Source organism: Diachasmimorpha longicaudata, chromosome 8, assembly GCF_034640455.1.
Source record: "Diachasmimorpha longicaudata isolate KC_UGA_2023 chromosome 8, iyDiaLong2, whole genome shotgun sequence".
Taxonomy (NCBI): domain Eukaryota; kingdom Metazoa; phylum Arthropoda; class Insecta; order Hymenoptera; family Braconidae; genus Diachasmimorpha; species Diachasmimorpha longicaudata.
The window spans coordinates 5194267-5209042 of NC_087232.1; the positions used below are offsets into that span (position 1 = coordinate 5194267).

The window sequence follows — 14776 nt, forward strand, 5'->3', positions numbered from 1 at the left end:
TTTTTTAAATTTTGTTTATTCACTCCTCATTTGATGTCTTTTTGCCTCATGGATGGAAACGATCGACTCTTCTTCCTGTGCCAGTGGCACAACCACATTGAAATATTGCCAAACTTTTACCTTCCCTACCCTCCCACTGCCACAAGAATGGCACTGAACAGAACTTGGATACGAAACTACGACGGAAGCCATTGTTCCACTGTGCCCAGTAACTTTGGTGAAATCACCACATATATAACGGTGAAACGAGTGGCGAACGAAAAGAAATCTAAGAAAGGTATCTTTCGACTTTTCGGTCTTTGGGATTGTGAAGGCATTTGTCGATTCACAATGTTCGCAATGGAAAAGGGGGGGAGGAGGATATATTTCATGATGTGAATTTTTATCAGTTATTTTTCATTCTTGAAATATTACAAGAATTTGAAAAGCGATGAACGCATAGAGAATTATATTTTTCCGAACTGAATTTAACGAATTTCATGAATTTAATTAAATTGAATTTTCCAATCGCTTGCAACAATTTCCGGAATTTTTCAAGCACATAGCATTCGCAAAATTCATGGTATTCTCTTGAAATCGGTGAAACTAATTGAAATATAAAATATTGGATAAAAATATTTACCTTTGTGAATGGTATTCTATTGATACGAAAAATATTTGATAGAATGTGCATGAAAAACAGACGTAAAAAAATTATCTGTATGATCGCAGCTCTGATAACAATTTTTTTCCATTTTTCTCTTGGTTTCATTTAACAATTGAAGTTGAGTTAATTACGGAGGGAATTGTATGCTCGCCCTCATAAAATCAAGTTCATTTAAATGAATTTTTTTCCCCCGATTTTCAATAGAAAAAAATAACGGAACCTCTTCACTGCATGTAATGCGGAAACATATTTCCTTTATGGGTAAAAACTAGGGAAAAAAAAAACGTTTACATACGTGTACCTAGATACACGTGAGCGGAAGGCAAATAAAGACGATGTGTGTGAAGAAACGTGTGTGTTGGAGGCAAGAATAAGGGCGGAAGGGAGAGAAAAAAAAGCCCCATGCGGAAAATCGTTTCAACCTCCGACGGCTAATATTAACTTCCGACAAGACGCAGTGCATACGTCCTTATCTCTCCACTCTAACCTATTCTTATCAGCATCTTGATTGAATCTGCTCCCTCTTTCCAATAATAAAGGTGAGCGTACAGTCATTTTTTTTAGGTTCCAGCAATAGGTAAAGAAATAATTAAACGGAAGTGTTGTATATTGATTACAAGTGAATGGCCCATTCGATGCCATCGCAGCTCTAACATTGACCCGATTAAATTTATAAAGCACTACTGTGCATCAATGAACAGGTTTACAGTGCAAGCTCTTGTCTCACTGTGATAGCTGAACTCAATACTATGGAGATATATAAAAGGCATTTGATGTCAAATAATTCAGTGGTTGACACTCACTGTCTTTCGAAATTGTCCCCGATTTTTTCGCCCAATGGGGGACTAAAAAAGGATCTTTCAGACTTTTTCAGTCTTTGACTTGGACTGTCATTCCAAACGAATTTATCCCACCTTAATATACCCCCATATGCAACTCATCCCGAACATTAACAAAACTTTTTTCTAATTTTATTTCTCATTTCCTTTATTTCCATTTGTGGAATGACTAAAAATATTTGGTTTAATTTCTTCCCTATTTTGAGATTATCTTTGTATGATTATTGATTGGTATAACGACTAAGGGATGATTCATCGGATTATAATTTCGGAAATGACGTCGATGACTAAATTTCGGAGTTTTAACATGTTGACTTACTACGGTTATTGTTTGAACGTTGAAATTTGAATTATGTTGGCTGTCAGGAGATATAAATTAACGTTCGTAAATAACAATCCTTCGATATTCAACTATTGGTACCTTCTTCATCTTCGTATTTGCATTACATTATGAAATAATTCATTACCGTTCAACTCTTGAGTATTTTTATTTAGGCTGTTCCATAAATTATTATGGAACAGACTAAATGAAAAAAATTATTCTCATTATCAATAATTATCTAACGTTATCCTGTAAACTCCCTCACTCTCTAATTCTCTCTAAAGAAAACAATTAGAAAATGTGAGGGGAAGTTCTCGAAATTTCCTCAATCACTGCAAATTCAAAGTTCATTCAATTCTCCAGCATAAAAAAACCCACAACAATAATAACTTTCAATCACAAGCAATATTCTCAAGCTCCCATAACTGGCCTGACCTGGCACCAACGGCATCTATACATTCACTGGGAGATGACACTCAAGTTGGTAGATTTATCACTCTGTTTTATACGATGGCACATTTCACGAGCCAACTGGCTGTTCACAGCCATTATTATTTTACCCTGGAGAAGTTTATATGCAAAAGGCAACAACGATTTTATACTGTCCAACCCAACTTAGTTTGCCAGTTCCTTCAAGTATGGATAGATTTATATATAAACAATAGAACCTGAATAATCCATAACTGTGTCTTATCAGCAATTTTTCATGTACCAGTGGATACATGTGTGTGAGTATATGAGTTGTACGTGAACAGTTTAACGGTGCATATGTCGAAAGTTTGATGATGGAATTCATGTGCTGGAAAGTTGAAATGTTGAATGAATATGAGAAGAAGTTGTGAATGTCACTAGATTTAGAATGGTTATTATGCATGAGAATATTGAAATATGATTTTTCATGTTCTTATTTCATCAAGTTTCTATCACCAAACAGCATTCAAGAAATTTTTGTGAGGCCCATTAAAAAAAATCCTTATAAATACACCGAGAGGAATTTCTATGAAAATTATGGTGGTAGGACAGGAAGGTACCTCAGTACAAAATACTGGTGAGGGGAATCCCAGTGACGACACAGGAAATTTTAAGAACTTAATCAGTGCACTTATTCCCTACTTTATTTTTTCCCACTTAAGTTTTCTTTTCTGCACAAAAAATTCGTTTACCGCAATAATTTCAAAATGATGCAATTGACGATTATCGAGGCCATGAATTGTTTACCTCACTGGTTTATTTCTGAGGAGAAGCGAAGCATGGTAAGCGGAAACCACTGTCGGACAATCGCCCATTGGAATTCTATTTTCGGCGTTGGTAGATAACGCCAACGTGAAACGTAACGTGAACATTCTTTATGCCCAACATTATCCAAACGCGAGTTCAATACCTCGAGTATTTGAATGCCAACATTTTGCTATGGTTTAACGGATGAAATGAATTTTTCATTGTTGAAATTGCCTTTTTGTTCTAGTATGATCGAGAATAGTTTGGAGAAACCCGACCCAGACACGATTAAAATGTTCGTTGGTCAAGTACCGCATGACATGGAGGAGAATGATCTCCGAGAGATGTTCGAGCAGTTCGGAAGGGTTCATCAGATCAATGTATTACGAAACAAATACACGGGTAGTCATCAAGGTAAGACATCATGAATATACATTGATACAATTTTGTTGTAATTTTTTATGTCCAAAAACGCCTGAGTAAAACAAAACTCTTGTGCATTAGAAATATTAATCGAGATGTTTCGGTACCAATTAATCTAAATTTTTGATAATTTTTTACTGTATCCTAATGTTCTTGGTCATCTCCCTAAGAAAACATTTTAAAAATAATCTCTCGTCATTTTTTCGGGGGATCCACATCCCAATATTTATTCCCTATTTTATTTATTTAATCCTATGCAGAATCCACAATTCTTCATTTTCTATCCCAATCGTCATTAACATATTTTCTCCCCACGAGTGATAGTCTAGTTAACTGACACAGATCCGGTAAATTTAACTGAAAAATTTCCCTCCGCAAACGAAGGCTCAATACCTGCGCACTTTGGCTTTCCCCAGTTATTTTTTGTTCCACGAAAAAATATTGGGTTAGCAAAGCAAATGGTGTCTTGTAATTTTCAAAAATTGTACAGTAAAGCCTGGACACCTATTGATTTCTCGTCAACCACGTACCATATAACAATACCGGTATGGAACTACCAGCAGTTTGACGAGGATGGACATGCGGCTGTGGCAGTTTGTTTCTATAGTTATATCCACGTAATGCGGGTACATTCGTAATCATAGTTTCCCAGCATTGTTTCTAAATTTACGTGTTACCTATCGCATGACGACACGTCAGTAACAGTATCATTGGTGACTGAATTCATTAATAATAATACATACAACGGTGTGTCTATAAATATAGTCATTCATTATTTTGTTGGGATGTCATTTGGCTCGATCGATTTCAAATCCACCCTAAATTGATGAATTCATTAAGAGGACTTTATGAATCCATTTCGACGACTTAATTAGAGTTATTAGATTGGATGGATCGTTGCCAACTGCTGAAATTATCGAATTCACGCTTGAAGGGGAATTTATTCGTTCAATTGATTCGATACTGAGTTATGAATGTACACTGAGAGGAAATAAATTGTTTTGCCAAAATATAATACTCTCCCCTGAGAATTTTTTTTGTTGTTGTGCTGAATCAATTCACTTGTAGACTGGAAAGAATTTTTTTTGCGAAAATGTAGCAATGGGGAGCTCACATGGAGTTTATTTTTAAAAAATTTTTAACTGAATAGACTCTCAGCGGTCTATGAACTATTTCAGAGTGAAAAGTTTTTTGGCTAATGCTCAAGATAATTTAGAATAACTGATTGAAAATCATTTTACCAAAAATTTCATCGACCGATATTATTGCATCCTCGGACTAAGTTATACTGTAAGAAATAATTAATTTAATAAATACAATAACACAGATGATTAGAAAACCCTTTTGCTTTGGCTTTGAACACTTGTTTTAACGTTATCACAACTCATCGGACTGAACTCAAGGATTTTAAAAAACCGAGGAAAAGATAAATTATTGACACCCATGTAGATTGCTTCCATCCAATTCCATCTTCTCATGAAACATTCTCATTGACGATATTTAATCTTCAAGAAATCAGAATTGTCTAGACGTAACGGTATAAGAAATGAAGGGCTGCTTGCATATACGTAGAAAAATAAAATAACCCTAGCTTCATAAAGGATAATATTTCATCCAAAGTTCAACACCTGAAATATCAAATTTCCCCTACTCGCAGTAGAAATAAAAGAGAGAAAAAAAAAATCATGATAAAATATGTAGAGTTTGGGGACGAAGTGATGGATCGTTTCGGTTATTCAATACTACGGATTCCAGACGAGTGATAAAAAAAAAACAAAAAATATATATAAAATACATACGAAAAACGTAAATAAAATGGAAAAAGTATACAAGTGATCCTGAAATTTTTATATCAACTGTGGTGGCCTGTACCGAGGATCGATCCATCATCTTATTGCCACAGTGCAAGAGGAATAACCTCCCAAGGGCCTTTCCGATATATCTGTGTACAATATCTATACAATAATAATGCGAAACGTGCGGCTGAGGGGATCAGAATGGATCGAAAAAAAAAATAATAAAATTGCATGAACAAAGAGTGAAACGCGCGAAGAAAGATACAAAAAGACTGAGAAGAGAGAAGAAATGACGTGGGGGGCGGGAGGAGGAGGTAACACACGCACGTGAATGCGCACATAGCATAGGTGATATTGGAAAGGGGTGAAGGGGGAGGATCGATGCCCGCAGACAGTACACAGGGGGTTGTGTCGCGTCGGCAGTAGTCTCTTTTCCCCCATCGACCCTTTACTTCCTCACGCGCGGCATTCTATTGATCGGGAGGAGCTGGCGGGGGTGGATCGGAGGAAAATAGAAGAAGAGACGATCGAAGGTTCGGGTATTACTTTGCGAAGGGATTAATAGGATAATGTTGGCGGAAGTGAGATGTTTTCAGGAGGAACTACATTGTTGAAAAAAAAAAATGAAAATTCCGAGACAAGTTGATTATGTATTTTAAGGGTTGTGGGGGTGAAGGCGATTTAGAAATTGTAACATGGTGAAATTTGAGATAGAATTAAATTCTTGAAAATTTTAGATGAGATTTTTTCTATTTATTTGTAATTATTGGGTAAGATGAATAAGTTGTGGATTTAATTGGCATTAATTGCGATGCATGAGATCAGATAATACCGCAATGGAAGGAGAGAACTTTAGGAGAGCGAGAAATTGTTTGGACTTTACCAATTGTTGGATTAGAACTCCAGTTTCACGCGAAAATCTTTGAGAACCTTAACGTCGATGTCTCTGATCAAATTAATGGAAAAAATTGGCAATCGAAGGTGGTTCAGACACTTTCCCATAAAATATAATAAATAAGAGATTTCACCAGTCACTCTCAACTTTTCCACATTCCCTCCAAAACCCATTCTCCCTTACCAACAAAACTAAAATCATATTTTTCCGGACAAGTGTATTACACCCGCACGAAAGAGTTATTTAAAACTTTTAAATTCCCATTCTGCCAACTCAGTACTGGCCACTTACTTCCGAAAACATTCTGCAAATGTACCTATATACTTTGAAATAAGTACATACCGCTACGCACAAGAATACAAAAGTTTCATGAAGACTCATTGGTGGAAGGAGAGTGAAACCGTGTGAGGGAGACAGAGACTGAGTTGAAAAAAAAAAAAGTAGAATGAGAATTCGCACGTCCAAAGTTCAAGTTGAAATTTTCGTTCCAACAAACTTTTGGTGGCTTTACGTTACACAGGCGAACGCGTATCGATCGCTCGCACACAGTCTTACCTATTTCTATCTCTATCTTTCTCATTCATTCTATCTCACCCTCACACGTATACATTTTTATTTTTCATTTCTCTCTCTCTCTCTCTCTCCTATTTTTTTTAATTCCCCCTCTCGTTTGCTCTCTCGTTGGTGCGGTACTTGTTGCCATTAATCACCGAGGCACTATTAATCGTTCTTAAGTAGCGGCGTCTCTCCGTGAAGACGTCCTATAACCCACAGAGCACCAGAGTGCGGCGAGGAGAATAAAAGCATCAGTGTGAAAAGATGGGGAATATATATATATTTTTTTTTTATAATGAGAGATTCTGGTTTCCACCATGATGTTGCTTCATTTTAAGTGAATGCATTTACATTTCCTTCATATTTTTTTCATTTCATTTTAATGGAAGATTTTAGGCGAAGCTCTCATTTCTTACATTATCACCTCCAGCTACTTTTCAATTGAAAAATTATTCATTACATGCAATGATTTTAAAAAATATCCAGAAGAAAAGAAAATGGCCAAAATACTGAAATCAATAGATTTTCTATTATAACAGTAAATAAATATTTTACTGCGAATGCTCCCTCTTCTACCCCTTTTACCCTCTCGCATACAAAATATACTAAAACGTACTGAGCCCCTCCTCCCCCTCCCCAAGTATTATTTGCGGATTTGTAAATAAATAAGAATAAAGTATATCGATGCAACTGGCTGCTACACATGGTTATTCATACATTTACGCTTTTTTTCTGGATGTAACTTTTGAAGAAATAGGGAAAAATTTTTGCACGTATAAAATATTCAACGAGGTCTATATTTTACCCAACCAACAAAAAGTATCGCAAAAGCCGCTTTTCCCGTCTGTGGGAAAGTGTACCCGTGCGGCTCAAAGTACAAAACACCACCCCCTTCTCTATCTCTCTCCCCAACCCCCTCCCATGTATGCAAAGTCCGTAAGCAGATGGTGCGTGAATACTTATAAGTATATAACGCCCGAAGGCTAGTAGACTTATAGTATTATTGAGCCCAAAAGAAGTTACACGTGGAAATGAATATTATAGTTGATAATTTTAATTGAATTTGTTTAATCAATTGTCACGCATTACTTGATTGCTGACATTGCGCGTTGCACGGAACAGGTGCACTGAACATTTCAAAACATTTTGATGTACACAAAGTGTTTTTGTGGATTTTTCATTATTGTAATGTTCTACAATTTGTTATTAAAACAACGATTTTCGAGAAATATCATGTAGGTCATTGGATACCGTGCCATCCTTCATTGCTCGGGACGGATAACACGGGGGAAAATTTTGATAAAAATTATCTTTAAAACTGTAAAAGCTGGCTGCCTCTGCCTCGAGTTTTTCAACAATATCTCCGAATCTAAGAGAGATAACGGAATTATTGTAATAACATTTATTGCAGTACTCAATACTTTCCATAAAAAATGTTATAATAAAAATTTTCCTATCTTCCCTAGATTTGGAGATATTCAGGAAAAACTGGTCCATAGTTAGAAATGATATCTCGCTCTACTACTTCGGTACTAAATTAGTCCCCTAAAAGAGTAAAATCTGATAGAAGTAAGACAGTGTTTATTCCCATCACCAGAATGTTTCTCAAATGAGAAAAAAACTTAGATATTTTTATATTAAAAAATCTGCAAATCCGCATTAACAAACGGAAAGATAATTTTTGTTGGGAAAATTCTCTTCGTGAACATTTCGATTTTATTTCAACATATCTCTCTTTTTCTTTAATATAATATTTTCGAAAACATTTGCTATTTACCGTCCATGGACTGTCCATCAAAGGGCTTATAAAAATCCGTGGAAGCTAATCCGTGAAAAGCCCTCATTAACCATCGCAAAAAAGATCCAATAAAACCCCTCAACACAACTCGTGAAAACATGGTTAAATATTAACACTGCGTTTAGTAGTTTTCCCTCCCTCTCAACCAGTGACATTTTTACCAGAGACTAGGTTGGGTGCAAACGATGAAAAACAAATACTTTATAACACCCTCGTAAATTCTCACTCTTAGTCAGTAGGTGGTGAGGGCTCGCCGCACCCACCCGACGTCTCGAGAATCGCAATTAGCGTTCGAGGCTCTTAATGAAGTGGTCTCGTTGAAAGAGAAGCGAGCAAAAGCTTCAGTAAAGGGAAGGGGGGTTAAAACTGTACAGAAAAGTAGAAACCCATTCAAAATTCCAACTTTTCTCTCAACTGGATCATCATTAATTCATTAATACCCGGAATCACCCGGAAAAAAATTTCTTGCGAGTCTTCAAACAGTCAATGATGACCAATTTCTGTTATTGTCTGGACTGTTAATTACAGAATGAAAAAATGAAGAATTGTCTTAGTTATAAATACACATTATACGGTGAGCCGCACTACGGAGTTGCTTATCGAAGTTTTTTATAAGACGGAAGGGGAAGAAATGATGAGGGTGTCACCAGGTTCGTCACTGAATCGTCTCCGTGAAGGAATTTCTTTTTAAAATTAGATAATATCGGATTAATCCATATATGAGTAAAAATTATGAAAAATATCCAAAACTATATATATAAATATGAGACATATTCTATACATTTTGTAAATATAAAATAGCCATATTCATTTTTTGCTTGCAAACTGTATTAAAAATTAATCTTCACGTTTACCAAAATAGTTTTTATTAAATTTTTCTCTCTGATCTCTAGAAGACGAAAATTTCTTTCATTTTTCCACTCGTTAACTTCTCAATATGAGAATAATATTTTCTCCCACGTGAATTGCAGCTAAAATAGCATCGAATGTTTATCTCCAATGTCAAGTTGCATTGCATCAAAGTAAATAACGAAAATCCAGTATCGAGAATTTCCAATAATACTGATAACTTCTTATCGTCGAGTAAGTCATTTTTCCCCGATATAGAGTGAAAATATCTTCTCTCCCAACTTCTTCCTATTTTTTTTTTCTTTTATATTTCATAATCGATGCGAAGTTGGCAAGATTTTGGCGTTTATCCAGGATTATAAGGAGTCGGACTGGAAAGTTTAATTTCTCAAATCCCCAGTGAGTCACCATCTCAACTTTTGGCTACTCTAAAATCTCCCTTTTCACCCATCCAGTCTTTTCCCCCATCTTCCTCTACCGTCAAATTCACCACTCACTTCTTCTCGCTGTCATTTATCCACTCCCGGGGGCAATTCAAGAGGAGGACACTGTGTTATATATCTTGTTGCGTGAATTTAAAAGCTCACTTCTGACTGTTATTTATCCCCAGTATCTTTATTCGAGTTGAGTTTATTTTTTTTTTTTTAAATAAAGAAAAGTTTTTTTTTCTTATTTGTTCTACACTCAATGTGGGGGATGTCAATATTTTTTCACCCCAGTGTTCGTTTATTTATTATTATCATTGATTGACTCGTTGATGGGGAGGTACAAATATTTACGATCGATTCGTGTCAATTATACGAGGGACTCGCCCTTTTTTTGTTCAGGAAAAGTTATTCTGCTTTAACGAGCAACTCCGAAACAATATTGACATTGAATTCTTTTGGAACTGGGAGATATCATGAAATCACTTCACCGCATGCAACGTCTCTTTTTCATGATGGAGTGAAGCAGTCGAGATAGGACTATTTGACGTAATTCACGGGAAAAAAAAAGTTTTTTTGTTTTTAATTACGAAGGGCACAAGGGAAAACAATAATTGTGTAATATTTGTGTCTCATCTTCATCCCCATTGATACGATGAGACCTAAATTGGTCACCCTATGAGGGACACCACATATCATTTACAATGAAAAACATAAATAAAAATAATATTGGAAATTCAACGCTAGGAAGTCCCCTTCCCCTCGACCAAAAAATACCGGGAAAATTAAATATCTCTATTCATCAGTACCGAATCGTATAAAAAGATAAAATCCTAAAAATACGAAAATTCTATTTAATTTAAAATTTGATGATATCCTTTTGATTTATTATTTACCATGTCATCTCAAAGGCTAAAGGCAACATCCAGTACCGAGTATGAAAGTGGAACTCGAATACGACAAAACCTCAATCCCTTTAATGGAGACAAATCCTCCCCTTTTCCCCCTCTGTAGCCCACCTAGTGTGCTACACTCACTCCTCAGGACCCTTTACGTTATATAACGTGAGAGGGTGAGCCCAGCCAGGACAATTTGTAAGAGTATATTCCCCCCTTCCATCACTTTTCGTCTTCCCTTCATCATTCTGTGTGCAGTATATAGTTTTGGGATTAGTCGAGTAGATTCACGTTGTTGAAAGGCTCTTTTTTTTTGTTATTCTAAGGGAGTAATTGATTTTTGGGTACGTCAATTAAAATAAAAAAGCGATTGGTTCACGAGGAAACATCACAGGATTTTTTTTTCTAATTTGAAAAATCACAAAGAAGAGTAAAAATCACATATGGTAGACAGTAGATAGACCCGTTTATTATTAAATAATAGCCCTAAAAAATAATAAAATAAATATCATAAACGGTAAGACACCCTCCACAGCCTAGAAGTGAAGATCAAGCTGATAATTTCGAAAAAGACGATCTCACTTGACCTTGGCTGAGAGAGGGAGAAGGTAAATACATAATAATATTTATCATTATACCATAATTTTCATTGAACCCAATAAATCATGATTTATAATAAACAATTTCATTTTCGAATTTACCGTAAACCCTATGTTCACCTTATCGACAATTTCACAGTTGTCATTTACTTGGCGCAGTAGCACTACCGCACCCCACGATTCTATTTCATTTAATACAACTGGTGTATAAACATGATATATGTAAACTCCTCTCGCAAACTCCTACGTTCGTTCATTACGCAGAGTAACAGGACATGTGGTTTCCCTGACTGCTCACTTCATAATTAACAGCGTCAATTTAATTTTCAGTTTCAACGGGACAAATGTTGGTCGCAATAATTCACCTACCCTCCCCCTGTCATTCGTCAATGTAAACTGATCGTTCTCAATAGTCGGGTGAGAGAGGGTGGGCGGTTGGGGGGGGGGGTGAAAACACAGGGGGGGGCGAGAAAATACAAGGGGAGTGGAGGGGGTGGCAATGGTGGGGTTGAGGAGCATTACGAAGGGTTTGAAGATGATGGACAAATTAAAATGAAGCTCGTGTATTAGTTTATGACTTGAATTAGGAACAGTGACTATTCAACTCTCGCTTTTGTCGGGTCTAAAACCTCATCAAAGATATGGGGCGTTTTCGGGGTGGTAATTCATTCGGTACCGTTGATTTGGGGCTTTAGCCCGCAGACCGAGGAAGGGGTGGTTTTCAGTGTGCGGCTCTGGTGTTATCCTCCCCAGGGGCAATCTACCAATTAATTTATCGTCCCAAGGTTAATTATTCGATAGATTCTACCGCATCGAATGTTAAGTGTAGATGATAGTTTATGGGGTGATTGAGGTCTGGAGTATTTCACTTGGGATAGTGTTTATAAGTGGGTGGGAGGTTATATTTATGTGGGAATGTGTCATTCATTATTATTATTTTTTTGTATATTTTTGTATAAAGAGAAAAAAATAACGATTTTTACAAATCTACTAAAAGATATATTGACTTCCTCCAATTTTTCATTTAATACATAAAATATGGTTCGTTTAAAATTCAACGACTTTCGATATCCTACATTTTTCCACTGACTTCATTTTACTACTACCATCAAATTGTTTCCACTGCTACAAATATAAATAATCCAAGGGGGTGGAGAAGACAATATAAAAAATGACACGTTACACTACATTATAATTATATCACAACTGCAATGGCATTAGATGAATAATTAATGAGAACTATGCAAATAAAATCGAGTGAATTAAAAATTTTTTATGTAACTCCATTTGTTTATCAGTCAACTAGTTCTAAATAATCACTTTGAATTTTCTACATTTAAATGGATCATTAAGATAGCGTATAAAGCCTTTAAAAAAATCGAACATCAGTTTAACTCCCCAACTCAAATCGTTGTCCATTGAGATGTTAAGATCTACATAATTCTATTTGCTCCATTTAATCGAGCCGTTCATCAAACTCAACTCAAACTCCTCCTCTCTCCCCCCACCCCCCTCCCCATCCACCCTCTCACCCTATTAATGAATCTTTGATGTCACACAGAGCGTGAAATGATCGACGAATGTGACCAACATTCAACAAAACTGAACAGAAAAAAAAAATTAATCCTTCAATCGGGTTTTTATATTTCATTTGCTCTTCCCCCTACCCCCCTGCCCCTGTTTTGCATGGCGCAGAGATTTTTTTTTTTTCGCTGTTTCAAGAATGAAAAAATAGACAACACGCGAGAGAACACATCCGCTGCGTCAGGAGATGGGTTAGACCATGGGATATTTATATTCCTGGCACCTAACTCGCGTAAATCCCTCGCCGGCAATTAGGGGTGACTAGCCCCCTCCTTCACTCTGGATGTTAACCTACCTCCCTTCCACCCACCGTCCACCCCTCCCGCCCCTCTTTCGACCTCTGTGGCCATGCCTACCCGTCTTGTCTCGTCTCGTTTCTCCTGCCACGCGAATACCCTGGGAAACAACCAAACCATCCCTCCCACCCTCATTGCTTCATGACGGGCAGCAGGAACCCTCACGGTCGTTAACGCGAACAGCTCGGTACGAGGCTGGTGCAGCTATGGTGGCCTCTACAGTCCCCTCGTTAACCTCCCCCTTTTCGAGAATTCAGGACAAAACGCCCACTGAATATATCTACGAGAAATCTTCGGGTGTTCCTCTGGCTTTTGGGTGACTATGACATTGGAAATTCAGTCTTTCATGCTTGAAAGCATCATTTCATTGATAGTTGTCAGTGATTCAGGGAGATAGCAGGGGAAAATTGAGGGGAGTGAGGGTGGAGACCGAAAAAAAAATTATTTGTTTCACAGCAGTCGTAATTTCTAATTTCTGACATCATGATAAAATTTTATTTTGATAAAATTTTTCGAAAATCTTCAAATTTTATTTAATAATTCTGATGTTTAAATAATGGTATCATGAAGAATGACAACTCTTCAATTCGTTGATTGGATTAAATTCATCAGAATAATTAATGGAAATTTATGAAGAAGTGGAATACGTGAATGCCAAATAAAATATAATGTTTTCCTTTCAATTAATTAATTATCACACTTCACCAAATAGTGACTGCTTACTCAAGTAATGTTTTCAGCAACTGATTAATGAATATCAATAACTCATTGGCGATATTTCCGAATCAATGTTCTCCACGTACAAAATAATTTTTAAAATAGTAATTTTTCAAGTCCAAAGATATTTGATAAATTAATGTTTCGAAAAACTTTTAGCGATGAGAAGTATTTTTCCACCTATCACAAGCAGTGAAAGCTGAAAGATTTTTATCATCTGGACACCAAAAGATGAAAAATTCGTGTGAAAAGCTATTCGACTCTTGAAAAAAGAAGTGAAAGCTATTCAAAAATAAAATATAAATACTATGACATGAACCTGTACCCGTGTGTATTCAGGGAACAACTCTTACTCCTTCTTTTACTCACTGGCTGTGTTTATTCAATGGAAGAGGGTATCCCAGAACTCTTCTTCTCCCCTAGCTTTGGTGAAGAAAAACGTCGGGCTACTCATTTTAAAGAGTACCTCGACTATACCATACCACGACATACGATACGAGAATACGTAACAGGTTTTTCACCCACGATATGAGAAAGAAAATGGAAAGAAAAATACTATTTCTTCGCTTTTAATTTTCTCCAACAATATCACTAAATGAAGCCATCAGTTTCCCGACTTTCAATTATAGTTTTTTTTTTCATCGCATCATGATGAATAGATTCTCAGTTGACAAGGCTCGAGTGGAGAATTGATCTAAACAAAGCATTATATTTACTAGTTTAGAGTCATAGCGGGTAGTCTATCGATAATAGTCTATAATGTAGACCCATTAACCATCAAGGGAAGCTTCGAGTTGCCCATTGAACGTAAAATGACCCAGTAACGAACATGTGGCTTTTATGATGGAATTCCATAGGATGTGCCAATGGCTCGCGTCCCGAACCACATGATCTGTGGTTTGTCAAGTACTAAAAACC

The 14776-nt window shown here is 36.4% G+C and overlaps 1 protein-coding gene across 13 annotated transcripts in view; it reads left to right on the forward strand.

Moving 5' to 3' along the window:
* Positions 1-14776, forward strand: part of LOC135165362 (CUGBP Elav-like family member 1) — a 118875-nt gene that overhangs the window by 58450 nt on the left and 45649 nt on the right. For all 13 annotated transcript variants that reach the window (XM_064126576.1, XM_064126578.1, XM_064126574.1 and 10 more), the window contains one exon: positions 3273-3439. In XM_064126576.1, the coding sequence (XP_063982646.1) occupies positions 3273-3439 (167 nt within the window). The remainder of the gene's footprint in view (positions 1-3272; positions 3440-14776) is intronic.